This window comes from Apodemus sylvaticus, chromosome 5 (genome assembly GCF_947179515.1).
Source record: "Apodemus sylvaticus chromosome 5, mApoSyl1.1, whole genome shotgun sequence".
In the NCBI taxonomy this organism is placed as follows: domain Eukaryota; kingdom Metazoa; phylum Chordata; class Mammalia; order Rodentia; family Muridae; genus Apodemus; species Apodemus sylvaticus.
In genome coordinates, this window is record NC_067476.1 from 46460969 (window position 1) to 46488067 (window position 27099).

General features: G+C 37.9%; 1 protein-coding gene across 10 annotated transcripts in view; it reads right to left on the reverse strand.

Annotated features, from left to right (window-relative positions):
* The window catches only part of LOC127685415 (sodium channel protein type 1 subunit alpha), a 68648-nt gene extending 43434 nt beyond the window's left edge, over positions 1-25214 (reverse strand). For 3 of the 10 annotated variants that reach the window (XM_052182611.1, XM_052182608.1, XM_052182607.1), the window contains exons 1-10: positions 24914-25214; positions 11218-11336; positions 8810-8899; positions 7191-7319; positions 5425-5516; positions 4618-4887; positions 3748-3811; positions 3144-3285; positions 2365-2571; positions 509-793 (exon numbers count right to left, since the gene is read on the reverse strand). In XM_052182611.1, the coding sequence (XP_052038571.1) occupies positions 509-793; positions 2365-2571; positions 3144-3285; positions 3748-3811; positions 4618-4887; positions 5425-5516; positions 7191-7319; positions 8810-8899; positions 11218-11336; positions 24914-25177 (1662 nt within the window). In that variant the 5' untranslated portion in view covers positions 25178-25214. Of the gene's footprint in view, positions 1-508; positions 794-2348; positions 2572-3143; positions 3286-3747; positions 3812-4617; positions 4888-5424; positions 5517-7190; positions 7320-8809; positions 8900-11217; positions 11337-24913 lie in introns of all 10 variants that reach the window. The other 7 variants (XM_052182616.1, XM_052182613.1, XM_052182609.1 and 4 more) reach the window with 3 other exon arrangements.
* Positions 25215-27099: the final 1885 nt, after the last annotated feature.

Here is a 27099-nt window from a genome sequence, read left to right on the forward strand (position 1 = left end):
AGCCACTCCTAGGCAGGTAGTCCTGGATTCTCTAAGAAAGAAGGTTAAACAAACCATGGAGAGCAAGCCAGAAAGCAGCACCTCCTCTACAACTTTGGAATCAGTTCTTTCTTCCAGGTTTCCTGCCTTTGAGTTCCTGTCCCGACTTTCTTTGATGATGACAAAGGTACATTTCTGAGTAGCTAATCCCTAGTCCAGATTTGGTTGATGTTGCTTTATAGTTGCAAGATTAAATGTCATTACTTACAATTACCAGAAGGCACATTTAACATGAAAAGCCAGTTCTAGTGGCTTCCAACCCTGTGTTATTTTAAAAGCACCTAAGGGCAGATTTGCATATATGTAGATGGGAAGTAAAACTTTCACATATCTATATGGAGGGAAAAAACGGTTTTAATGGTAATGCTACAGTAGTCAATTTGGCTGATGAAAATCCATCCATCTATTTAAGTTCTCTCTTTAGCAGACTCACTCTCATTCATGCATCCAAGAACTCCACAGTGCGTACCTGATGCGGGGAAGAGTACCTCTTTTCATATGTCAGTCTATTCCCTTCTATGGAGAAGCGAAACCCCTTCCTCCTGATGCTGTCTTCAGACTCAGATTTGTGGAATTCATCATCATCTTTCTCTTCTCCTCCAGACTGCTCCTTCTGTTTCCTTTTTTTCCTCCGATTCCGCCTTTCTTTTGCACTCTTCGAACTCAACTTGGAGGCTTCTGAAGAGCTATCTGAGAGCCTGCCTGCTGCACTGGGCTCCCTGGAATGTTCTGATGCCGTTGCAGCCGCTGCCTGCTGTATAGAGGAGAAATCATTTCAGTGTGGTGCAAGAGACAACTTCTTAAAATCTTTAAGATGCTCAAGTTTGGCATATCATACAAAATACAAGCTAACTAAAGCAAACATCATCTAGAAGATTTTTTTTCCAGGTATGAAGGGATTTTCTTCTTTTTAACTTATAATGGATTTTAAAAATAATCTACTTTTCTCCATACTAACATTTATTAACTCTTCCTGATGCCACAAAGATTCATAAGATTCATTGGCAATCAATAATAATATAAAAATATTGTAGGGTTCAACCTATTCTAAAAGTTAGTGCAGAATGAGGATTATCTTCGTTTCTCTGAAAAATGAGCTGGACCATGGAAGAAAAACTGAGGAATTACTCAAGATCCTACTCAAAGCCGGTAATGAAGTAGTGAGACGGGGTCCTCTCAGGTTTCCATGTTTATCAAAGTGTTCAATACTTTCCACATATTATCAACATATGTCGATATGTTCTACATAATCAACATTATGAAAGGTATCACAGTCTCTTCCTCATTCCCTCATGATGTTATTGTCTATTGGAAGGAGAGTCGAGAGCTTTCTGCTATGCAAGTTAAGATGTTCAGGTCTCCAAAAGCCATCCCAACAATCTTCATCTCAACATTGGCTCTTACTAGTTATGGGGGTAACATGCTTTGTGGTCACAGCATGATATCTCCATAGCTTGTTCTGTTAAGAAGTTAGCAGTTCTTAGCATTCTTCCTACAATATCCTTAATATAGAACTGCAGCAAATAAAGTAGCATGCCCGAAGTCACTGTTTTTTTATGGTCAAGATGGTTCTAAATAGAATTTGATTTAAATAAAGTTTTATTAGTCTTTTTGAAAATACACATAATGAAGTTGTATGTCTCATTCAGAAACCACAAGGGAATGTGGGAGATAGGATTTATTTTTTTCCATTCAGTGCACCAGGTACACTGACAAGTCGTGGAAAGACCAAGTAAACCATCTTTTATTACTCCATATTGCTAATGATGCTTCTTTGTCTAGTGGATGGTTTTGTATGAGAGAACATTTTTGTTATAAAGGAAATGGAGCAATCCCAATTGTATTTGTGAATAAAGAAAATATGAAATTACTTTAATGAAATGGCCAAACTGGCTTTATATGACAACTAATGAATTTGCTTGTCAGAAAAGATTGTTGTCTTATAATATTTTTCTAAAGCCAGTATATTTGAGTAAAAGATTTTTTTACTTGGAGAAAACAAAAACAAAAACAAAAAACCCCAAAGTTACTATTTTCCTTTTATTTCTGATTCTACTTAAAGTGATAAAAATTAAGTAAGAAACGTCTTCTGTGGCTAGTGTAAAAACACCTTTGTATAACTGAGTGACGTGACTGGGTCAACTGAAACTAAAGAGAAGATTCACACACACAAGTCCTTGGCACTTGCTGTCCTCAGCTCCCTCAAGTCCTGTCAGATGACTGCTGTTTGTTTCATTACAGCTCTTTGTAACATGGCGGTACAAGAGGTGATACCAGAAGACGAGGGAAGCAAAAGTCTGAGATGAGACTTGAACTGCTGAGTACCTGTGCAGCTTCCTGTTGCTTCTTAAGTTGCTCCAGCATCTGCTGAAACTCCGCCTCTTTCTGCTCAGCCTCCTCCAATGTGGCCTGATTCTGTTCCTCATAAGCCATGGCCACCACAGCCAGGATCAAGTTTATCAGGTAGAATGAGCCCAAGAAAATGACCAGCACAAAGAATATCATGTATGTTTTCCCAGCAGCACGCAATGTCTAGAAACAAGAAAATGAGAATTATTTTTACAATTACATCAGTATTGGGTGACTTCACATTTCAACTTACTTGTGTATGTGGCAGAACTCTGACAAAATTAGCATTTGTGTCCCTTCAGTGTTTCTTTAACCTCTATCTCTTCTTTCTTCTTTGAGATAAGCATTCATAGTCATAGTTAGGGATTCTTGGACTCACCAGGAATACCAGTTGATGGAAAGCAATGGGGACTGTCATGAAAAAGCTGAGCCTTTCATGGAAATTAAGAGACCAATGGAAAAGGTAATACTTGAGCAGGGGACAGGGCAGAGGGAAGACTTGTCTTTTGTTTAGGACGAACTGTGTCTAAGATGAATGAGAAATAGAATTCAAGTCATGGAGAAACAACAAAATTACTCTCCTTGGCTTTACTCCATTTAACATGTATTGTAATCAATGGGACAGAGGAGCCCGCATCCTTGGTCTTGAGTCATTCGCTCTCTACTGTATCATGCTGCGGCTAGCATTTCATGACTCAGTTTGTGTTCTTACACACTTTTACTTAAATGCAGTAAGTATCTCTTCAGATTCTTACCAGTTGGTAAAGATTTTCCCAGAAGTCCTGAGTCATCAGTCGAAACAGGGACAAAAATGCCCAACTGAAGGTATCAAAGCTTGTGTAACCATAATTAGGGTTTCTACCAGCTTTTACACACATATATCCTTCAGGACATTGGCTGCAAATGGGGAAAAAGAAAGTATGACAAGACAATCTGCTGTCTTCTTATTCTGGTAGAAGCCTACACTTACAAAACAATATAGTTACTACTTAAAGGACACAAGAGTGTGGAATCCAAATTGCTGATACATTTCCCCCCTTTGACTCCATAGTATCTTATTAGCTATAAGGTGTTGAGGTTGCTAAGTAAGATTTTTCCCTCTCTGTGGAGCCTCCAAAGGTGACTCATAGCTTGATATTTACATCAACAAAATAGCATTACAGATCAAAGTGTTGCTTCCTGCTTTACAGAAGAAACTTTAATATTTAGATAATTTTCTGTTTTATTTAGATCATAATTACTGACAGTATGAATAAAGTTAGTTGCTGTTATCAGTGAATTTCTAGAGAACGAGATACACACACATATGTGTGAGAACATATTACACGTATTCACATCTCACACAAATGATCAGCTTACCCTGCATCAGAGCTATTTCCACACAGTAGTGCATCTAAAACACCCTCCAGGAAATAATGATATCCTGTTTGAGAAAAAACAAAAAGGAAGTCATGTGATACATACTTGTATTTTGAAACACATTAGGAGAGTAGGAAAGTTGAGTCCTACTTTTAGGTTCATTAAATGAGTTTATGAATACCACCACACCATCCACTTAAACACATGAGATTTTCCTTTTCTTCCTTCAAATCCTGTTAATATATTAAGGATATCAATACTCAATGGTACAAGATTTTCTTTATTATTAATGTAACAGTGAAAGCCATGGGCACTTATGGAACATTTAGGAAAAGGTATCAGTATTTTCTGCTACTTTTGTGAAATTAAAAGAAAACAGTTCATCATCTGAAGGAGATTAGAATGACAGATATCTCAAATAATTATACATTTCAAAAGAAAAAGATGATATATTTTCCTGTTGTAGTTTCATATCCTTGGCAAAATTTTCAAATTATTTATAATTTACATTTTTCAGTTTCTAGAATATAAATCAATAGCTTATAGCAAATGGTTCATAAATCATATAAAGAATGAACCTTATTTAAGGTTTATGGAAGAAGCTAGAGATGTTCAGAGTTCAGAGAAGAAGTAGCTCAGAGGTACAGCAACAGCCCAACTTGGGCGAAGTCCTGGGTTAAATCACCAGCATTCTTGTCAAAGAAAACAAGCAAATTCCAAGAGAAAAAAAGTCCAATAAAAATGTAAGCTTAAATATTTTCAAAAGTTTCATCAGCCAATTTTCTAAACAATTACAAAATCTTTAGTCTGTGAATAGGTAGGAAGCAGGCAAACTATGAAAGGGTAAGTACTCATAATGGTGATTCTTACTTGTGTCTTGAATGTATGATTTCCAGTCAAATTCAAACAAGGTTTCATTTACAAGTGTGCCGTTGTAATCCCTAGTTACATTCTTCTCTATGGTATGCTCCTCAAGGGAAGCGTTGGTGGGGGGCCACTGTACACATTTATTCCTCAGGTTGCCCATGAAGAGCTGCAGCCCGATTAGAGCAAAGACGCTGAGACAGAACACAGTGAGGATCATGACGTCAGACAGCTTCTTCACTGACTGGATCAGGGCCCCCACGATGGTCTTCAGGCCTGAAAGAAAGAAGTGTAGTAAGCATCTGAAATATGAAATAAATCCCTCACACAATTCTCTTGAAAACACTTATAATGTATAAGTCCCAAAATGCTGTCAATGGCAGGGACATTTTCCTATAAAAAGTTCTATAGCTTCATTTAAAAACATAGCTTGAGTGCTGTCGTAGGTTAGTCCTTACATCTTGTGGTTGGTATTTTGTCAGCCACGAATGGGATTGTTTTGCACAGGCATCAGTGAGTATAATGAATAAAAATTAAAAATATATACATATTATAGGGAAAAATTCTTAACAACTTTGACATTATAAAAATACATTTTATAGTAGAAATTGGTTGGGTTGCATATCAGTGTCCACAAATTAAACACAAAGGTTGATAAAACCTCTAGAGATAATATGAGTAATTTTATAGGAAGTACTCAGTCTTGTGATTCTTGGCTTTTCTGTAATGATGAACGGCAAGCAAGGAGGCCAGGCTGAAAAAGTCTCAGAGTTAACTCACTGACTGACCTATATGCTTTCATATAACTCTCACCTGGAATTACTGAGATAGTTTTCAACGCTCGAAGAACTCTGAATGTTCTCAATGCTGAGACATTGCCCAGGTCCACAAACTCTGTCACATATCTGTAAGGAGGAGTTCACACACAGACACAATAACAGGATGCAAAAAAGGATTGGTAGGTACGATTGCCTTAGCTTTATACTAATGACTTCTACCTAGAATTATGGGAATGGTCTTTAGACTTAGTGCTCTAAATGTGAGCTAAAAATTACCCAGGTGTACATACTCTGTTACTTACCTGTAAATTATTTAAGATTTAAAAGACACTAGTATTTACGTGATACTTTATGAAGATATTTTACTGCTTTTAAATGATAATAGTGTAACTTGAAAATTAAAATTTAGACTTCATCATCAATGTAGTCTTATTTTCATGATAAATACCACAACTAAATGTAAATTTCCTAAAATATACATACCTGATGCCATTTACAAAGCAAGGTAGAAACACTATATGTGAATTTGGAAAATTAATTTAATTAATTAGCTGGAACCAAAGTCACAAGCTATGGTTTCAGCTAGAAAAGAAATAATACAAGAAATCATCCAATGGAAATTATTGATTATAATAGATTGCCCATTGCCCCACCATTCAAGACTAGCATTTCCTAACATAACTTTTGAATAGAAGTTGGACAAATTAACAAGAGCATCTTATGTGGTCCAAGGCTCCTCTGTTATTATTTCTATTTTATTATCAAGAATGAGAAGTCTCAAATACTGTCCTGAAAGTTGTGGCTTTCAGGCCACATGGGAACAGATGTCATGGGAACAGATTTCATATTCCAATCTGATATAAAGTTATACAACTAAGACCAGACATCCAGTCTTTTCACTTCTGAGCATAAGGGTACCATCTCCTCTCCTGCGCATCCCTTCACTCACTGATACCCAGAAAGTCAGCTACCCAGGTGGGGTAAGTGGTATTAATCCACTGTCCTCCATACCTACTTTTGGCTATTCTTGAATAGTACCCATTATTTTCAGCTTTCTTCCTGGTGTGGAGGGGCATGATTTATCACTAGCAAAAAGGAAAAGACAGGAAAGTAGGGACTGAATGTACAACTCAGTGTGTATTGAAAAGGTTTGTGTAGAGTAAAATAAAGAAGAGCCAAGAAAACAAGAGAGAGGGGGAGAGAAAGGAGAGGGAGAGGAGGAGGGGGAGAAAGGGAGGGGGAGGAGGAAGAATAAAAATTGAGTCAGAAGGGAAATAGAGGCAGGGTATGTCTGCTCAAGAAATAAGCATTTATTTGATTTATAATGTATCTAATGTCTTTTTCATCTTATAATCTTATTTCCAGCATGATTACTTGCTTTCTCCTATTCTATAAAAGTAACAAAAGAAGCCATGGGAGTGTGGCAAGACAGGAGTATGAAAGGTCAGTGCATGTTTGTGGGACCAGTACAAATTTTGCTGTGTGAACTTTCAAAACCATCCTCCAGCTCAGGAGTGAAATAATTTATGCTTCAGTATTATGAGTATTTATGTGAGGAGACCAGCATATATGACATTTTCTGATAGATTTTAATTGAGATCAAAATTGTTGCAGTAGCTACTTCTCATGGAGCAGTGGAATGGGCTTACTCCTTTGAGGTAAATGTTAAGACATGGAGTTCAATTGCCTAAATCATTCCAGCATGTTTTTACTGTTAAAGCAGGTCATTTAAAAACCTGAGCATAGACAGCAAACCAAACTATATTCTCCTCTCAAGTTTCCAAAAGAGCAGGCACTTACGCAAATGTAATGACAGTGAAGTCCAACCAGTTCCATGGGTCGCGAAGGAAAGTAAAATCTTCTAAACAGAAGCCCCTTGCAATAATTTTTATTAGTGATTCAAAAGTATATATTCCTGTGAAGGTGTACCTAGAAACAAGTAGCCGAATAAATTAAGGCCTCTGTAATATTCATTCAGAGTACATCAGCTTCTTAGCAGTCTGTCCTCGGAAAACATGGATACCAACAAAGGAAACTACTAAGCCAATAGATTTTAGTTCCATTGAAATAAAACACAACATTAATTTAAACTTGACTTCTGTGATGGGTAGTTTGTAAATCCAACTTGACACAACCTCGAATCACTGGGGAAGATAGTCTCCTTGCATACTTGGTTGGCTAGCTCTGGCTGGCTAGTGGGCATGACTGTAGGTGATTGTCTTGACTCCCTTAGTAGAAACTGGGCAGCATTAGTCCTTGATTTAGGGCCCTGGGGTGCATAAAATTAGAAGATTCTAGATAAGTACTAAGCACGCACCCATTTGATCTGTTTCTGCTTTGCCTGGGAATGTGATGTGACCAGCTGCCCTTACTTTCCTGAAATACCAGAGTGAAACCTAGAATTGTGGATAAAAATAAACTCTTTCACCCTTAAGTTGCTTAAGTTATTGTATCAGAGCAACAGAAATTCCTACTACATGGAGTGTCCTTTAATAAGGGGCATCAGATCGGTGTGAGAAATGCATGCCACACACACAGTCTAGCTATTATCTGAAACAGCTTGGTAACAACAGAAGCAGAGCCTCCTGTGAGTTAGCCCGTGAGCTCGAGTTGGAACAGACATGAAGGAACATGAGATGATTTTTCTTCAGAAGGGAAAAAACTCCACCTCAATACTTTTGACAATATTTATGTTATTTAGTTTGGTGTGTGTGTGTGTGTGTGTGTGTGTGTTACATGTTAACTTGAATAGTTTCAGAATCCATCATGTACATAGTTTCCTATGTTTTTTTTTTCAGAATCTGTGCCCCTCCTTCCACTGGGGTATTAAGAGCTGGTCAGTATCATTAGTGATTCTTCCAGACTTTGAGATCGCTTCCTGAACTTCTACTGTAGACTGTGTAGCCTCCATCAACTGAATTTCCAAATTTTATAATCCTGAAATTTTAGTCAAGTTTTTGATGATCACACTTAAAATAGATATAAACCTGGATGAAGTATGAATGCCAATAACCAAGAGACTCAGTGGAGTTCTTAATGTAGCATTTACAGCTTAACCATTTTGATTCTTAATTAGCTAAATTCATGTGGAGGTTATCTGGAATAAAAAAAACCAGCATAAACTGTCTATCTTTCTGCAATTACTTCCATCAATTTTTTTTCAAATACTGGATCCTAACAGAAAACCATTGCATTTTCTAGTAGAGTTCATATCAATTATAAGAGTAAAGAGAAATCTTAAATCCAACACCAACAAGCCTGGGACCCAGTGACTGGTGTCTTACTTTAAAACTGTCTCTATAAATGGCTTTATAGAACACATTCTTCAGTTTTATTTAAAGGCTACATAGAGACATAGTTTCAAAAATCTCAAATATATGTAGAGGAGCAAACATTTTAAAATATATAATTGAACTTACTCTACGTTCTTTGTCCAGTCAGGAGGGTTACTCATTGTCATAAATACACAGTTTGTCAAAATAGTGCACATAATTAACATGCTGAATAATGTAGGTTAGTGTTAAGGAACATATGAAAGAAAGTTCATGTACTATATTTAAAAAAAAGTAACTCTGAAAAACCCAAACTTCAGTTCAGCAGGACTTAATGGATAAACATGTGCAAATATATTGCCTAATCTCCTTAAATTTCACTGTCCTCTCCTGTTAAATATGCATCATAGTGTGGCCTCTACCGTTTCAGATTAAATGAGAGTTTGTAAGGGCATCAGAATACAAGTTGCTATTGCAGTTGTTTTTAAGCCCGCATGATTACCTCCCAGGAGCATTTCTAAGCAGGAGTGGGGGTAGTTGGGAGAGGTACACGTTCTTTTTTTTTAAATTTATTTAATGTGGATTTGCAACATTGTTGAGCGGAAAGCATGGATTTGAATTAATTACACAATTAGAACAGTATATTGCCAAGGAAGGTGCATTTCTGCAATACCAAGATCTCATCAGTAGTGGATAGAATTTTGACTTCACTGGCAACGCAACGAGTATGGGGCAGAGTGCTGGGTAGCTGTGTTCTGAGTGAGTTTAGGTACAACCGCAGGAGAAGATGAAAGGGGGAGATGGGTGGAGGTCAAGAGTCATCTCCACTGGGATGTAATTGAAATTCCGCAGTGACACCTGTTCTCGGGCCATTCTGTCACTTCTCCTTTCTGTGCATTCACCGCCCTCTGGCTCCACCTACACTCAACACTCGGATGTTAAGCGTGGACAGACTTTGTTGTTTGGCCCTGTAGATTAAAGTAATCAATGTGTATGACAGGCATGGAGACAATGCCGTTGGAGAAATATGTATGCACTGAGTGGTAAGTCAAAGGAAGAAAAGATAGTAAGGCCATTAAAAATGGCAGTAAAAAATATTTTAGAAATACCAGAAATAACCACTGCATGCTGGAGAAAACAGATGGTCAGTAGGATCTTAAAACACAAGTTCTCTATCTTAGGATCAGGTACTCTTTCTACTACACTTGATTAACAACACAAAACATTTCCATTAGGTGTAAAGAAAGTTTATATCAACTGACCACATGATGGCACTAGAAATACAAACTAAGATGGAAAACCTTTTCAGTGACTATAGACACTTTTTATAGGTTGAATCTTTAGTTTTCAATGATAAACTATTAACAGGACTAAGGATTTACTTGTGATCAACTGGACTCAAAAAGAAGGACATTTACTTTTGTTTTTGCTAGCTTTAATTTTACTTTCTTGTTTTGTATCTCCTTTTGTTGGTGTAGAGCTGGCTGTTTTTTTTTTTTTTCTTTAATGAAAGTGTCTTATTTAGTTGTTGTTTTTGTAGTATCAGGGCACAAATCAAACCCAGGCCTTGTATTTGGTCAAGTCTTTAGATTTTAGAATTTAGGATTTTTTAAAAAAAATTTTGCTAGTATGACCTTATGATACTCACAATAGTATTTTTATATTGTGACCAAGGCTACCAAAAGAGAATCAGTCATAAATGATGTTTTCAATGATCAATATCCACATCGGGACTCAGTTGCAGAAATGTTTAAACCCTGTGGGAACCACAGAGACAAACTCTTTTCAATAGTTTAGAATAGTTTTAGCTTCTACCCTGAATCTGTACTAAATAGACATGTTTAGTATGATTTAGTAGACATGTTATAGTCGAGTCATAGTCTATGTCTTAAATCTGGTAGTTAGCCAATATTACTGAACTTCATAAAGGTGATCAGAAGGTTGAATAACTAGCTAAGCCTGAAGTCTTTTGAGATTCATATATGCTCACAAGATCATCCCAAGGTCTTTAAAATGGCGTACATCATATCTGTATCTAACCCGTACATTACTTTGAAAGTAAATTTTTTTGTGATTAATTTTACTGAATATTCTATGCAACTCTATACAAAGATGGTGACAAGAGACATAGCTATTTTGTACAAAACTTATGGGTTTTAACACATATGATAGCTAGTATCAGTTGTCAACCTGACAGGATCTAGAGTCATCTAGGAGACAGGCTTAATGGCATGTCTCTGGGGAATTCTTGTGACTGCTTTGTTAATTCAGATGGGAAGACCCATCTACTGTGACTGGCACTGTTCCCTGGCTGGAATCCTGGAGTGTAGAGCAGGGTTTAGTGTTGGTGGGGTCTTGAAAGATAGAATGTTTCCCTGGCATATCTCAGGCCCTGATTTCAATTCTCAGCACTACAATTACAAAAAGAGATTTGTGTGACCAATAAAAGATGCTAGATGAAAACTATAAAGTGTTTGCACATTTTTTCTACTTAATAAAAGACATAAGACACAATTTATACAGTTAACACCAACCAACCACTTGCAAAAGGATATGAGTGTACCAAAATCTTAATAGCTATTTTTCTAAGAGGATTGAAGGGAGTTAAAATGTACAGGGCAGAAGTGGCACTGAACCGGAAGATGGCCTTCCCTTTATTCAATACTATAAAAGTCTGTAAGATAGGAATAAACACATAAGTATAAACTTGACTTTCTATTTTCCAATAAGGTTACAGTGAATAATTCCAATTCGGACAACCAGGACAATCACTTTTGGTGTGTACCATGAACACCAGCTCTTTCTTATATCCTAGACATGAAACCTACCAGGGCTCTTACCTTCCACCAACCACTTACCTGAGTTTGTACATTAGCCAGGAGAATGTCCTTATTTCATTAATATTTTAAGTGTCTTACTTAAGCCAAAGTTTGAAATGGGGACACATTTCATTTTCATTCTAACATTCACAAGAATTCCTTCTCATAGTGATTTGTTTGCCTAGATGAAGTATCTGGAAAATTAATCCTGTAGAATGCAAAATCATTCAACAGAACTGAATGTTTTAAAAATAAATATTCCTTCACTGTCTGTGCTTATAAAATAAACATTATCCCACTCCGCTGGTAATAAAAACAAAAGCAGCTGCCATCGGGCCCACTTGGATTGGATGGACAGCATCCAGTCATCGATTCTGGAGGACAGGCTCCCTGGAGGGTGTCTTGTTGACCAGGAGTGCTAAATCCTGTATCGGGATTTCTGAGCTAGCTGACACTTGAATTCTAATCCCAACTGTCTCCCAACAGCATGAAGGAAAAGCTCCAGGTCCCTGGAGAACTTAGGACCCATAAACATGAAGAGAGTCTATCACAGGAGTTAGATGTACTACCCAGCAAAGATCAGTGTGCAGAGGGGAAAAAAAGAAGACTCACCATGCAATGGAGCAATATGGTATAGTTTGCCACAGTTCTTCTAAGGCACTTACTGATGATATTCAGACTATGCCTAGGTGGAAGAAGCTGACATATCTGTGAATAACGTACTAAATGGAGAAAATGCTAAGGTTTGAATTTATTTTTTTATTACTCTATTTTAATTTCTCAGTATAGTGAATGCAATTAAGGCTTGCATGTTGAGCAAGTACTTTACTATAGAGTCATGTTCCTAGCTCAGGGTGTGTGTGTGTGTGTGTGTGCGTGCGTGCTTACGTGCGTGCGTGCGTGCGTGCATGTGTGTGTGTGTGTGTGTGTGTGTTGAACCTATAATACAGAGTTCTATACAAGTGATCCAGCACTGAATAATGTCCCCAGCACAGCTTTGAAAATATTTATGAATCTATTCCTTAAAATTCCCATGTTCTAGTCTTATGCATATCCCAATGGATCCCCTGCTATGAGGCACAATCTGTAAGGTGCTATTTGTTTTCTACTAAGCATTTTTGATAGCATTTCTTTTTCATATTTAAACTTCAGATCACTAACAGATCTTCATTTTAATTTTCACTTTGACCTTGAGGTTTTTCAAATGGAGCAACCCTTGAACACAGAGTTGCTGTTTTAAATTAGCCCTTTCTCTCTGGGATTCAGACAGAGATGCTCTAAATGTGCTATGAAATTATCCTCTAAGCAGTGGGGGTTTGCTGGTATCTTCTCAGCTGTGACACACAAAAAAACCCAACCACTGAGAGTAAAACCTGTGTTTAGGAAGTTGCAATGCGATTTGACAGGCAACCCTGTGTCTGTTGAAAATAATGATAAAATAAACAAATGATTGTAGGCTGTCCCATTTCATTTCAGTTCTTTGGCAATTAATGCCACTGTGTAATAGATAAACAGGGTGGGGAAAGTACTGCTTCTCTAAGCCTGACCTTTGACCACATGCCTAATCGTCCCTGAATGGGTGCATCCAGGACAAGGGAGACTACATTAAGAAGTCTGCGAGGGAGGAACACACTCCAGTGGCAATCACTTGTGGTCAGTACATAGTCCTTGTTATTCTATCAGATTCATTCAATATTTTTGTCCCTAAAAAACCCCATGATTGCATCATAAAACATGGATGGACTTAGGTAAGGGAAATGCCCTTGCCTTAAGGAATATGAGCACTCAAGGACATAGAAAGAGCAAAACTTAGGGCCGATTATCTTTCAAAACCTTTGCCTATACCTCCTTATCCAGAAACGCAACCAGTAAAATGTGATAGAAATATTGGAGACTAGAGTAGGAACCATAGTAAAAATGTAACTAGAAAGAATGTATACTCTTCAACTAAGACTCTTACTTCCTATAATACTATAGACTGGTTTTGAAATGAATATGGTGATAGAGATAACAAGTGAGTTTCAGGTTCACTGTGGCCTCTTTCACAGGCTGGGGATAAGAAGTCTTGGGAGGGTCAATGGTAGGTAGTTCAGCAGGCAGGGAAGTTCCCAGGCTCATCCCAAGGAGACTGGCTATACTCAGAATTGCCATGCATAGGGTACCTTGGTCACCTTCTCTTTAAACGATAAGCAAAGGAAACTATGGTGGTTTGAAGGAGAATAGGCCCAATACGCTTACATATTTCAATATTTGGGATTCAGATGTCAAAACTGTTTGGGAAGGACCTTGTTGGAGGTCATGTCTTAATAGATGTAGGTTTTGGAGTTTTAAAAGTCTGTAGAAAACAAAGAATTTAGAAAATAAAAATATTAAAAAAAAAAGTCCGTAGCATTCCCAGTTTGTGGCTCTCTGTCTTTGTCTCTCTATCCTCTGACTCTGTCTCTGTCTGTCTGTCTCTGTCTGTCTATCTCTATCTCTGTCTCTGTCTATCTCTATCTGTCTGTCTCTGTCTCTCTGTCTCTGTCTCTGTCTCTCTGTCTCTCTGTCTCTGTCTCTCTCTCTCTCTCTCTCTCTCTCTCTCTCTCTCTCGTGTGTGTGTGTGTGTGTGTGTGTGTGTGTGTGTCTTGTCCATGGATCTGGTGCAAGCTCTCAGTTACTGCTCCAGCACCATTGCTACCTGCCTTCTGTCATGCTTTTCCCCACAATAGTCACAGGCTCATGTGAACCCCTACATAAAATGCTTTCTTTGCAAGTTGCACTAGTCATGGCATTTTGTCAAGGCAATAGAAAGGTCACCACTACAGAGACACTTGACAGAAAATAGAAAAGTGAGAAGAGGAAGCAAGGACAGAACAGGAACTGTTAGCGAGGCCAACAGATGCTTGAGGAAGCACAGAACCCCCCCCCCCCCTTTCAAACAGAACTCAAAGGTGAGATTCAGAAACATAGTAAGAGAGAAACAGGAGCAAGTTCCAGGCACTGGAACTCAGCAAAGTGGTGTTGGGAAAGTTCGGCAACCTCAGTCCTGATTAGAAATTGAAAATTTGGAAGACCACTGAATGAAGTAACACCTTGACATAATTCTTAATTTTTCAATTCTAGTCTTTATGACATATTTGATAGAATTGTTTGTTAAGTGCAAATAATTTGTAACCACATGTTTCATAAAGAATTTTATGTGCAATGTGTGACAGCAATGTAGGGTTGAAACAGGAGACTGGTGAGGTTTGTCTGCACAGCATGCTTTTTGTGTTTTAATTTTTCATAAGATTTCCTCCCACCACTGCCAAGAACTGTAACAATAATGCCAGCACTGCAGAACCATTTTCATTGTTTTTTACCCTATTACGGGTGAATTCCTTTTAGATTGAAACATGTGCATATGCAAGCTTCGCATACATCACTCTGAAGTGTTTATGGGTTTAGTTTCAATAGCTTTGGGATTGAGACAGTATTCAGACTTGGATAGCACCCCAGTATATGTGGTATCACAATCATTATGAAGTCATTAAATTTGATTTAGGACTTTAGTTTACTTTTTTACAACTATCCTGCTATTTATTTCTTCACATGACAGTATTTATATTCCTCATAATTTTTCCAAGGTTGAGAAGTCAGTTTGCAATTACAGTGGCACTCAGAATCATTGTGCTGAAGGGGCTGTATGGAGGACAGAATCCAAAGGGACCAATGTTCACTTGAAACAAAGCATTAACTGCAAAACTACCAGCCCTCTGACATTTGTCTTCTCTATTTACATGTGCAAATGGCCCCAGTGGTAAGCACCAGACTGTGTTGTTTAGTAGAACCTCACCAGCCACATCTGGTGGCTTGAACCCATCCCTTAGTTCATTTACTATAAGGGGAAATAATGCTTTAATCTCATCACTTCAATGGAGTAGAAATATAAGCACTTGGTGAGAACATTCTAATACCAGAATAATTTCCTTCCTTGGAACAAGTTTTTAAACAAGGCATAATGAATAAATTCAGATCTAACCTCTATGTATAAAAACTGGTTTATAGATGTATTTATGGGCATGAAGTATTCCTATGTGCCTTATGGCTTTTCTGGCCTGTTATTTTATGCATCTAGTCACTAAAGTTGAATAGTGTTTTTGTAATATTTATATGACAAAAGTTAAGTCTTATGCATGGAGCAGACACCCGAAAAGCAGCTCGGATCTAATTTAGGTTCAAAAGGTAACTTGTTAACACTACATTTGCAAAGCTTTGTGCTGCACTTTGAAAAGAAAACACACACATCTAAATCAGTGAAGGAATGCTCAGCTACTGACAGTAGCACAAATGAATCTAGAAGGTGACTAGTTGGAGGTGTAGATAGCCGAGCACTAACCAATACAAACAATGTAAAATAGAAACCTGACCTCTAACCAAGGATTTCAGATTGTCTTAGTACTCCATGAGAAGCCGAAGAAGAGGTGAAATGCCTTAGTGGTGCTTTCTGTAACCCAATGTAACTGAAATATGGACATTTGGAGATAAAACGATATAAAAATCATTGAGGTATTTCATTTGAATTTTTCACAATGTCTCCAGTCTTCTCAATCTGGTCTTACTGTATTTTAGGTGCCTATAACCACACTAGCTAATGTCTGTCTGTGCTGAACAGATTTGACCTGACCTTCAACTACTCATTGACTGACCAAGTCACACTCTTGAGTAAGCCTTGCTGGAAAAATATCAATATAGATGTTAAAGAAAACATAAGGTGTCTGATCAAAGACTGATAAGCACCCCTGGTAATGAACAGTTTAATGACACCCCCCCCAAATCCCTTGGAAAGGTAACAGATTTGTCTCAAGTTAAAAGGACAGACTGCAGAATTGGATATATATAAGGCTGAGTCTGTTCTTCTACCTTTGAGATTCTGAACTCTTTCTAAGACTAAGTCACTTCACTTGAGAAAGGGAAAGGCATGTGCTTGTTAAATCATAAGCTGTGATTTCAATGATGGGCATCAGAATTGGATACTTAGTACTCCATGTTTAAATAAATAATCACAAGGGCTGGTGAGATGGCTCAGTGGTTAAAGAGCACTGACTGCTCTTTCAGAGGTGCTGAGTTCAAATCCCAGCAACCACATAGGTGGCTTATAACCATCTGTAATGAGATCTGATACCCTCTTCTGGAGTGCCTGAAGACAGCTGCAGTGTACTTACATATAATAAATAAATAAATATTTAAAAATTAAAAATCACCAAGATGACTTTATGATGGTGGGTGAAGCAACTGTTAATGATCAGTAGTAATTCCCCAGTTCTCAATGAATATACAGGATATATGGACTGGTCCCTTTTCCTTGTTGTAATCTACTCATTCTCTCATATCTGCACTTCCAGAAAGTGACTTATTGCTATGATTACTGTCAAGGATGAAACTTGAATTTGACAAGTGGTGTATTTGCTCTTTTGGTTTCTGAATATACAGCCTGTTGGTGAAACCTTTATTTCAACCAAAAGTCAGTATTTTTTAAAGGATACAGTTAAAACTTCAGTTCTAATTTTGTATTTCATCTAGACGTTGTCAAAAAACAGAGACGTGACAGAGATTACATCGAAATTTTCACTCATGCCATTTAGCGTCTCTAACAGTTAGCTGCAGGTGAAAGTCAGAGATAACTTATGAAAGCAAGCTGGATAGCAAGAAGTATTCTAAGAGTAGTATATCCAGATGTGGAGGAGCCTCACTCCTGTAAAGCTAGCAGCCCAGAGCTGAGGCAGGAGGATTGTTGAGTGTTTAAGGCAAGACTGAGGTCTGGAATAAGACTTTTTCCCAAAAGACAAAACAAATAAGTATCAGGGGTTATAAGCAGACTAAACATATTCTTTGCCTGAAAGTTTAGATCACAGGCAATTTTTCACTCACATCATCTGTCTCCTAAAAGTGTATTGGGTAGTCAATTCTTTGGAATTTGGATGCATTTTCACACAAGGGAGTAAATCAATAAGTATACATATTTTTCAAGTTTCAAACTCAATGTAACTTTCTTCTCCAGGTGCTGGGATCCAAGCCAGGTCCAACAAGTGCTAAATAAGCACTCCTCCGGTGACCTATTCCCAGGCCTTATGTAATTCCTAATGAAATATAATTATTAATTAATGGTAGTTGGAACTGTATCACCATGAAGAAGAAAGTGCCAGTCTGGAAATAGTAACATGGCTCTAAGATGGGCTGGAGTGCACAGCTCTACTCTATACCTCTGGTGGTCAGACTGGGAAACTGTCCTAACTTTATCAGAGTGCGGGGCACATTTCTAGAGGTTCTGCAGTGAGGGGCAGGGGCAGAATGAGAGTCGTGTACCCATAAGAGGGATGCTTCAAAGTTTGATGTTGTTTCAGATGATAAGAGATTCCTATCAGTCTCCATTTCTGCAAGTGTTTCTTATTCTGGTCAATTCCATGGGTCTAAGTTTTTTTCCTGTCTGAGAATCTTTAGATGATCTCCTTCCCTCCTCCTCCTCTCCTTTTATATCCTAGGCTTTGAGCAAAGATTTTCCTTCTCATTGGGCTCATGGGGGATGACGAAGTCTTCTCACAGCTTTTCTCACAACATTTGCTTATCTGCAGCAGATTAACCTCATCTAACACTGCCCCCACCTAGTTATGAGTAAGGTCTTTAAGCCATGGATTGCAAGCTGAAATGACTGGAGACTGGAAAGGGGAATAGGTATCTGAGAGTCATCCACGCCACATTTACAAACCTTGAAAAATAATTTAAAAGTTAAACAGCATTGTGCACACATAGCAAAAATTATACATATCAATACTTTACAATTATTATAATTTAACCTTGGCTCTACTCTGCTACAAAAAAAGGACTGTGTACAGAGGGGAGATTCTGTTACATTACATTTATATTTTATCAGGTCGGAAGAGAAAGCAGGGCAGATGGAGAGAACCCTATGGAGTTATTTGCCTTGAAAAAGAAAGAGAATATTCTTTAAGATCTCCTAAATGATGTTGTACTGGCTGGTTTTGTGTCAACTTGACACAAGCCGGAGTTATCATAGAGAAAGGAACTTCAGTAGAGAAAAGGCCTCCATGAGATCCAGCTCTGGGGCATTTTCTCAATTAGTGATCCAGGGTGGGGGCGGCGCTTTTTGGGTGGTGCCATCCCTGGGCTGGTAATCTTGGGTTCTATAAGAAAGCAAGCTGAGCAAGCCAGGGGAAGCAAGCCAGTAAGGAACATCCCTCCATGGCCTCTGCATCAGCTCCTGCTTCCTCACCTGGTTAGTTCCAGTTCTGACTTCCTTTGGTGATGAACAGCAATGTGGAAGTGTAAGCTAAATAAACCCTTTCCTCCCCGGATTTGCTTCTTGGTCATGTTTGTGCAGGAAAAGAAACCCTGTCTAAGACAAATGCCCTTAGCTAACCTCAGCGCATTGTATAATAGCAGATTTGTTGTCGTATGCCTCCTCCTCATATGCAGCCCAGATGCACTGTTAGCATCTTCTATGTTTTCCTTCTCACAGAAACTTGTCTTCACATCTAAATTTAGATGCAATTTCCTCACAGAAGCCCACCATTTAAGTTGGGTTCCCACACAAATGTGTATATTACCCACTTAGGATCCATCAGGGAATGTAGTTGAATTATATTAGATGCTGATACTGAATATGAAAGATTTGATTTTAAAAAGCAAGGGTTTGGGAACACGCCACTAACTTACTTATTAGTTTTGCAATCTTGGACAAACTATTTAACCTCAGTCTTACTATTCTTAAGTTGAGACCAAAGCTGTCTTCCAAGAGCCTGTAAGGTGCCAACAAGAATTTAAAATGCAAGTGTATACTGTGCAGGGGAGGGAGCAGTTGTTCATTTTTGCCTATCCAGAATAACTTCTCTAGAAGTTTCTGTCATTTCATTGTGGCGAAAATCTCTGCTCCACTGTCTGTCCTTGAGGCTTGAATACATGTGTCTCACTCTTTAGGACATGAGTCAGCATGTGATCCTTACCTGGTCCAGAAATTTTGCTCACTGAAATAGACCAGGCAAGCTGATTAGACGGAATTCTACAGCTTTTGTCAGAGTTTGGAAAACACATGCACTTTTTCTTGAGGTTACTCTGCTGTTGATGTTAACTTACTGTGACAGAGGGTTATTTTTGCCATGTGTAGTTGAGCCCACCTACACAGGAAGCCAGCACAAGGCAAAGCTGAGCCCACACTGTCCAAGGGTTGTCCTGATGGTATCATGTTAGATTCCATGTCTTTTGTTTTTGAAACTAGATTTGGCCATAAGTTTGCACTTTTTTTCTTATTTTTGTCTCTCTTTCAAAGTAGTTTCTGCTGAGTTTTGGTTCCTTTATCCAAAGGGTCTCTTAACTAATATGACTGGAATTAACTAAATGTCAAAGGTATTTTATTTGTTCTGGGACATTTTCTGAGGCAGACACTAAGAGCTGATTTTCCTAGAAAAATAAAACCTTCCTTACCCTAACAGAAAACAAAATAAGCACTTGGTACCTCGATCATAAACATTCATGTGATGACAAATGAGATATAAATTCGAAGCCTCTTATGTGAATCCCAGGACAGAAATGGTATCCATCATTTTAGGACTGTTGCTGGAGACAATAGGTTGCTTTTAACATTAGGAGACATTCAAGGACACAGTACAGTTTTTAAATGAATACATTTCTATATTCCAAAATATAACAAGCTTCTATTTTCACTGCAGATCTAGAATATCTTTCTATTTCTAGTCAAATGCCACATTGTCAAAAGGATATGTCTTTCCATGGCACTAATGAGTCATCTGTAAATTTAAGAACATAAGAGCGGAGATGTTTTCTGAACAAAGAGTGGGTGAAGTTGAATGTATGGGCAAATGGTACAGTAGTAGCTCAAGTTATGAAACCGAAAAAAAAAAAAGTCCCATAAGAAAAAATTGTACTCACAAGCGGAAATGTCCTTGTTACACAAAGTGAAGGAACAAATAGAAAGTCTTCAGCTTGGACTCACATTTTAAAGGTCCCCTGAGGACAGCAACCATGAGATGGAAACTCTGCAATACAGCAACACCGCTTTCTCCTTTCCACTTCACGGTTGTTACTGTTTCTTCAGTTGCTAACATAGTATCTCTGATCGCAGTTTAAATCACTTTAATAATTTTAGTAGAATGTTTGATTATTACATAATTGGCAGATCAGAAACTGGGACACAGAGGATAAAAATATGTGGGCATATGTTGCTCCCATACACCATTGTCAGTGACATTTCTGTCAGCCCAATGGCATTGGTTGTCTTTATGAAAAGAACACAGAGAGCCCTGGCGTGCTACAGGACCTTCACACAACTTTCTGCACATATGGTGCACTTGTACTTTAACCTGACGTATACCATAAACAATACATTCTGTAACCATTTTCATGCTCAAAGTTATTGTTCAATACTTGCCCTTCCCAAAACTCATAAATTTAATTATGCAGTATTACAAAGTGGGATATTTAACAGGTTGTTGTTCAATGAAGGCTTTGCCTTCAAGAATGAATTGGTGCCTTTCCAGTGTATGCTCAGACCAAGCTTCTTCTCCCTTGCCTGAAGTCTTTCCACCGTGTGATGGTTTAGCTTCTCAACCTTGGACTCTATGGTTTCCATGTGTTTAAGCCAATCCATTTCTCTTCATTGTAATTCCAAATGTTGGATGTAATATTACCACAGGCTTAAAGGGTCTTAGAGAGTTGGCTTTTAAAAATCATTCTACATTTTACTAAGAAAGGAACATGATGATTTATATAAAAATAACTTGTTAACTATATCAAGTTCAATCTGAGGGGAGCCATTGATGTTTGCATATTTCAACTCACTTTGCAAAACAAATCCACATTCACAGTCTCTACAGTCATGGAGACTCCCACCCTTAATGATTTTTGACCAGTAGACCCCTTGGCTGTTTCAATTCATTTCTTCTTCCCCTCCCTCCTGCCCCTCCTTTCTTCCCAGTCTCCCATTCTCTCTCTCTCATTCATATATATATATATATATATATATATATATATATATATATATATATATATATATATATATATATATATGAGGTTTAAGGCTACTGTAATGTTGACAGGTAGGAGTCACTAAAACAAAATTAGTGATCAAATATTAGAAGAAGTATTATTTTAAAAGACTCAGATTTTGCTAAGTAACTTCAATGTAAATCAGAGAAAACTTAATGTTTATGAATATTTTACCATAATGAAACAATCTACTTATGAAAGGAAATTTAAGACAGGTTAACATAATACACAAGCAACCTAAAGAAGATTTTAAAACAGAGGGCTGTGATAGAAGGCAGTGTGAATGTGGCTTGGCCATGTGCTCTAATGTACTCTATGCTGGACAGGCTGGCACAGTCCTATATTCCCAGAACCTGTAAAAAGGAAGAGTGTGGTTCAAGGCCAGCCTGGGATACATAGGAAATTGCTATCTCAAAAACTGAAAAATGATGCACATAACATGTCTGTTTTAAAAAACTTAGCTCTAGAGATAGTTCTACCTGCACTGCTATCCAGTGTCTCACATCTGGAGATCTCCTTGGTGGAGAATAGTGTAAAAATGAAGGACACATCGTTCCTTGGAAAAACTCCTTCCTGATAACAATATTTCCCTTATCAGGTTGTTCTGCTTGCACAATGTGATTTGTCCCAAAATGTCAGAATGTTTTTCCTTCTTCACACAATGTGCATTTAAAGATAAGGACAGCTGATGTCAAAGGCAGGTTTAGAGGGGGCCCAGGAAAGCTGATCTGACTGCCAAGTCTTTCCATCAGAGCTGGGCTTGTACCTTGAGCTTTTGTGAAAGCTTTAAGTATTTGTCACTGGGTTGTGTGATTTTCTTTTCCATTTTTCTTTATGCAATTTTATTTTTAAATTTAAAATTCAAAATAACACAGTCAGGGACCATTCATGGGCAGAACCTTCCCTCAAAACAGTATCTTTCATCAATCTGAAAGGTCCTTGGTTTTGAAAACATATTCTTTTTCTTTAATTTATATTTATTTGTTGATTGGTTGATTAATTTGATTTTATTTTTTAAGACAGTCTCTTATGTATCTTTGGATGGCCTAGGATTTGCTATGTAAATCAGTCTAGCCTTAAACTCACAGTGATTTTCCTCCCTCTGCCTCCTAATTGCTGGGATTAAAGTTGTGTAAAACCAGGCCTTGTAGTCTGAATGCTCTTTAACTTAAAAGGAAAAAAAATTATCTGATAGTTTGTGTGGTGGTTTAAATAAGAATGGCCCTAATAAGCCTAAATAATTGAATGCCTAGTCATCAGGGGAGTGGCACTACTTGAGAAGGATTAGAAGGTGTGGCTTGAAGTAGTTATTGGGTTGGAGGAAGTGTCCCATGGGAGAGGGCTTTGAGATTTCCAAAGCTCAGGCTAGGCCAGGCCCAGTGATTCTTTCTTCCTGCTGCCTGTGGATCCAGAAGTAGAACTCTCAGTTACTTCGTCAGCACTATGTCTACCTGGGTGCTGCCATGCTCCCTGCCATAATGATAATGGACTAAACCTCTGAGTGTAAGCAAGCCCCAAATAAATGCTTACTTTTTATAAGAGTTTCTGTGGTCATGGTGTCTTTTCATAGCAATACAATACTATGACAGTCTGGTTACCATATAGTGAATTACTGTGCTTTTTAATGTGCTTCCATTTGGTCTTTCTGAAACCTTTATAGGTTTATAAATAAAAACATTTCTTTATAAATAAGAACAGAGTAGGCTGGGATGTATAGATTTATAAATAAGGACACAATAGCCTGGGATGTTGGATTTCAACCTTGTATTTTGATAGGGCCACCTCTTAGCAATTTTTATCATTAATAAATCATTTTATTTATCTATGTTTCCATATAAATAAATAATAACTGTTAGATGATGGATTTGGGCTGTAAATTGGAGGCTCCACATTTGGGGGAAATGTGGTGAGGAAAAGGCTTTCTAACCTTGACTATAGGTGCCACTGAAACACTGCGTGTCCCCGAGAATTATAAATAAATAATTAAATAAACACAATTTATGAAATGAACCCAGTTCTTTGTAGAACACATCTGGATCTTTATATCACAATTTTCTTATATTCACTTCTGACAGATAGTAATTATAGAATGAACAATCTCTTTAATTGATTACTTTTGTGTCACCTTGACATAAGCTATAGTCATTTTGGAAAAGGGAACCTCAATTGGCAAAGTGCCCTTTCTAGATTGGCCTCGAGGCTAGCCTGAAGTACATTTTCTTGATTGATGATTCATGCTGCATGGCCTAGCCTGTTGTTGTAGGGCCACCCCCAGGAGACTGATCCTAGGTGCTCTTAAAAAAAAAAAAAAAAAAAAAAAAAAAAGCCAAGCAAGTCAGTGAGCCTGCTCTTCCATTGCTTCTGCTTCAGTTGCTGATTCCAGGTTCCTGCAGTGATTTTCTGCCCCGACTTTCTTTATAATGGATTGTGATGTAGAACTGTAAGCTGAAATAAATCTTCCCTACCTTCCTTCAAGTTTTCTTGGGTGTTGATGTTTTATCCCAATAATAGAAACACTAACTAAGACATTTCTCTCACCCAAAACTATCACATATGGCAGCTTTTGTTCTGACAGGAACTAGGCTAACAGTAAAGTGTCCCTAAAAGTTTGGAGTATTTTAGGATTCATGGTCAATGAAAAACTTTACTTGCTTGGTTATGCATTCCCCCACGTTAAGAACTGGCAAGTGTACTTGGCTGGATGGTGTCTTCAAAAAGTTCAAGCCAGTATGAAACTGTATCTCTCTTAGAAACAGAGTCTTTGTAGACATAATACTGTTAAGATAAAGTGTGTGTGTGTATTAGAATTGGCACTGCAATATGCCCCCAACAATCTTATATATATGAACTATGAGCCAAAATAAATCATTTCCCCTTAAAAACAAGCAACAAAACAACAACACAAAATACCCTTGTATATTGCATAACTGTATTCCATGTAGAAATGATTTCTTCAGGAAGTTATTTATTATTTATAATATAGCAAAGAAATAAAAAGCTCTCATGTTGTAAAACTTCCTTCCATGAGATGTTCACACAATATATTTTGAGGTCTTTTGTAACTCAGGATGACTTCAACATTTCAAAGTACAAAAAAAGTAGTCAAAATTGCTTAGTCCTTGTAATCTTCAGTGAGAATTTTTTAATTTGTTAAATTAGCTACCTACAACAACTCATACTTATATTTGGATTTCTGTCATGGGGCATTTGGGGCAGCTCCATATGGTATAATATAATTTATTTACTTCTCATGAATATGCATACACACCCACAAATATGGTCTCATTTCTTAACCAGAAAGATGGTTAAGGCTGTGCTAATTTAGTATGTGAGGCTTCTGTAATAGTCCAATGGATGTAGTTAGTGGCAAAATATGCCTCATAAAAACACTTACTTTCTTATTGATATAGTAGGGGTCCAGGTCCTCCAGGGGCTCTGACACCATCTCTGGAGGAATGTCTCCATAGATAAAAGGAAGGTTCTTCCCAGCTTCCAAGTCACTGTTTGGCTTTGGGCCATTTTCATCATCATCCTTTTTGTCTGGCTTGGGATTCTTAGCCTTCTCTTCTGCAATGCGCCTTTCAATAGCTGCAAGAGATTCTCTGGTGAAGAAGTTGAAGCTGTCAGGTCCTGGTGGTACAAGCACTGTTTGCTCCATCTTGTCATCCTGCACATTTTAATTACGCTCTACTCTTCATGTGAGATTCCTAAGGAGGGAAGAGCCAAAAACATGGAGAATATTAAAGGTTATTAATATCAATAAATGCTCATCTAGAAATGTGGGCCAGAAGACCCAAATTTATGTCTCCTCCAAAATTGACATGGATAAAAAGTAAAACATTTAAACAAATCCATTCTCTATGTTGAGCTTTAGTCAAGCATCCTAGTATATTTAGTTTTGTGCTTTACTAATAGAGGAACTAGGCTAAGAGTTTAAACATTGGTTCAATATTGCTCTAAGTACATTATGATAATTGTCACCACATCACTGATAAACTGTTCACCCTGAGATGTACCTGTATGATGAAGACTATGTCCACAGAGTCACAGGATGATAGATCAATCAAAGTTATCACATAAAAACAAGCAAACAAACAACAAACAAACAAAACAAAACAAAACAAAACCTTGTCTCTGAGGAGATCTAAAATGCAGCCATTGAGGATCAACAAGTGAGGAAAAAGCAATTCGACTTTGCTGCAGTTAGTCAGAGTCACATAAAAAGATAATCATTGCTACCCTCTGTATTCCTGAGATGTTGCTGACTGGATCTATGGCCTGAGAATTACATTAGCTTTAGTAGAGTCTCTTTGACAATGTCAATCCAAGGTGCAACAAGTGCCATTGATATGGCTGGGATGGAGATAAACTAAACTGGAAAGAAAGCTATGTGCACAGGAGATAGTAGAATGTTCTTGGATCAAGTGACAATGTGCTTTTCTTCATGGAAGCCATTCTGATAAATTGCAGAGTCTACAGTCCTGCAGTTCTACATGTATTATGAAGATCTGGGCAAAATTCAGCTCTGGAGCACAGAGTCAGACCTCAAGGCCAAATCGAAAATGCATCCTTTTTAAGGTATATTTAATAAGAGCTCAAATTTCATATATATAGCTGTATCAAAACTTCCCAGAGTCCTAGATTTGCCTGGTATAGATTTTATTTGAATACTTGGTTAGCTCATTAAAATCAGCATGCTCTGATACAATTAATTGAAGCTTTGATGCCTGCATCTCTAAGAGAAAACTATAGTGTCCCCTCCCTCCTCTCCTCCCAGTCCTCTCCCTTCCCCTGTTCCCCCTCCCCCTCTCCCTTTCTCCTTCCATGGATATCAACCTCCTCTCCCAACCTTGGCAGGTTAAGTATAGGACCAGGCATATCTTTTTTTTTTATATTTTTATTTTCTATATTCTTTGTTTACATGCCAAATGATTTCCCCTTTCCCGGATCCCCCCCTCCCCCATATGTCCCATAAACCTTCTTCTCTCCATCCCTTCTCCAATCACCTCCCTCCTTTTTCTCTGTCCTTATATTCCCTTCCCATGCTAGATCAAGCCTTTCCAGGATCAGGACCCTCTCCATACTTCTTCATGGGAGTCATTTGTTTTGCAATTTGTGCCTTGGGTATTCAGGGCTTCTGGGCTAATTAATATCCACTTATCAGAGATTGCATTCCATGTGTATTCTTTTGTGATTGGGTTACCTCACTTAGGATGATATTTTCCAGATCAAACCATTTGCCTAAAAATTTTGTGAATTCATTGTTTCTAATTGCTGAGTAGTATTCCATTGTGTAAATATACCACATTTTCTGTATCCATTCCTCCTTTGAGGGACATCTGGGTTCTTTCCAGCTTCTGGCTATTATAAATATGGCTGCTATGAACATAATGGAGCATGTGTCTTTATTGCAGGACCAGGCATATCTTTTATTATGGATAGACAAGGCTGTCCAGTTAGATAGAATGGGATCCAGAGGCATGCAATAGAGTCTGAGACCACCCCTGCTCCTGTATTATAGGTGCCGCATGAGGACCAAGCTGTAAATCTCTTACACATAGGGAGCCATCTTATCATGTT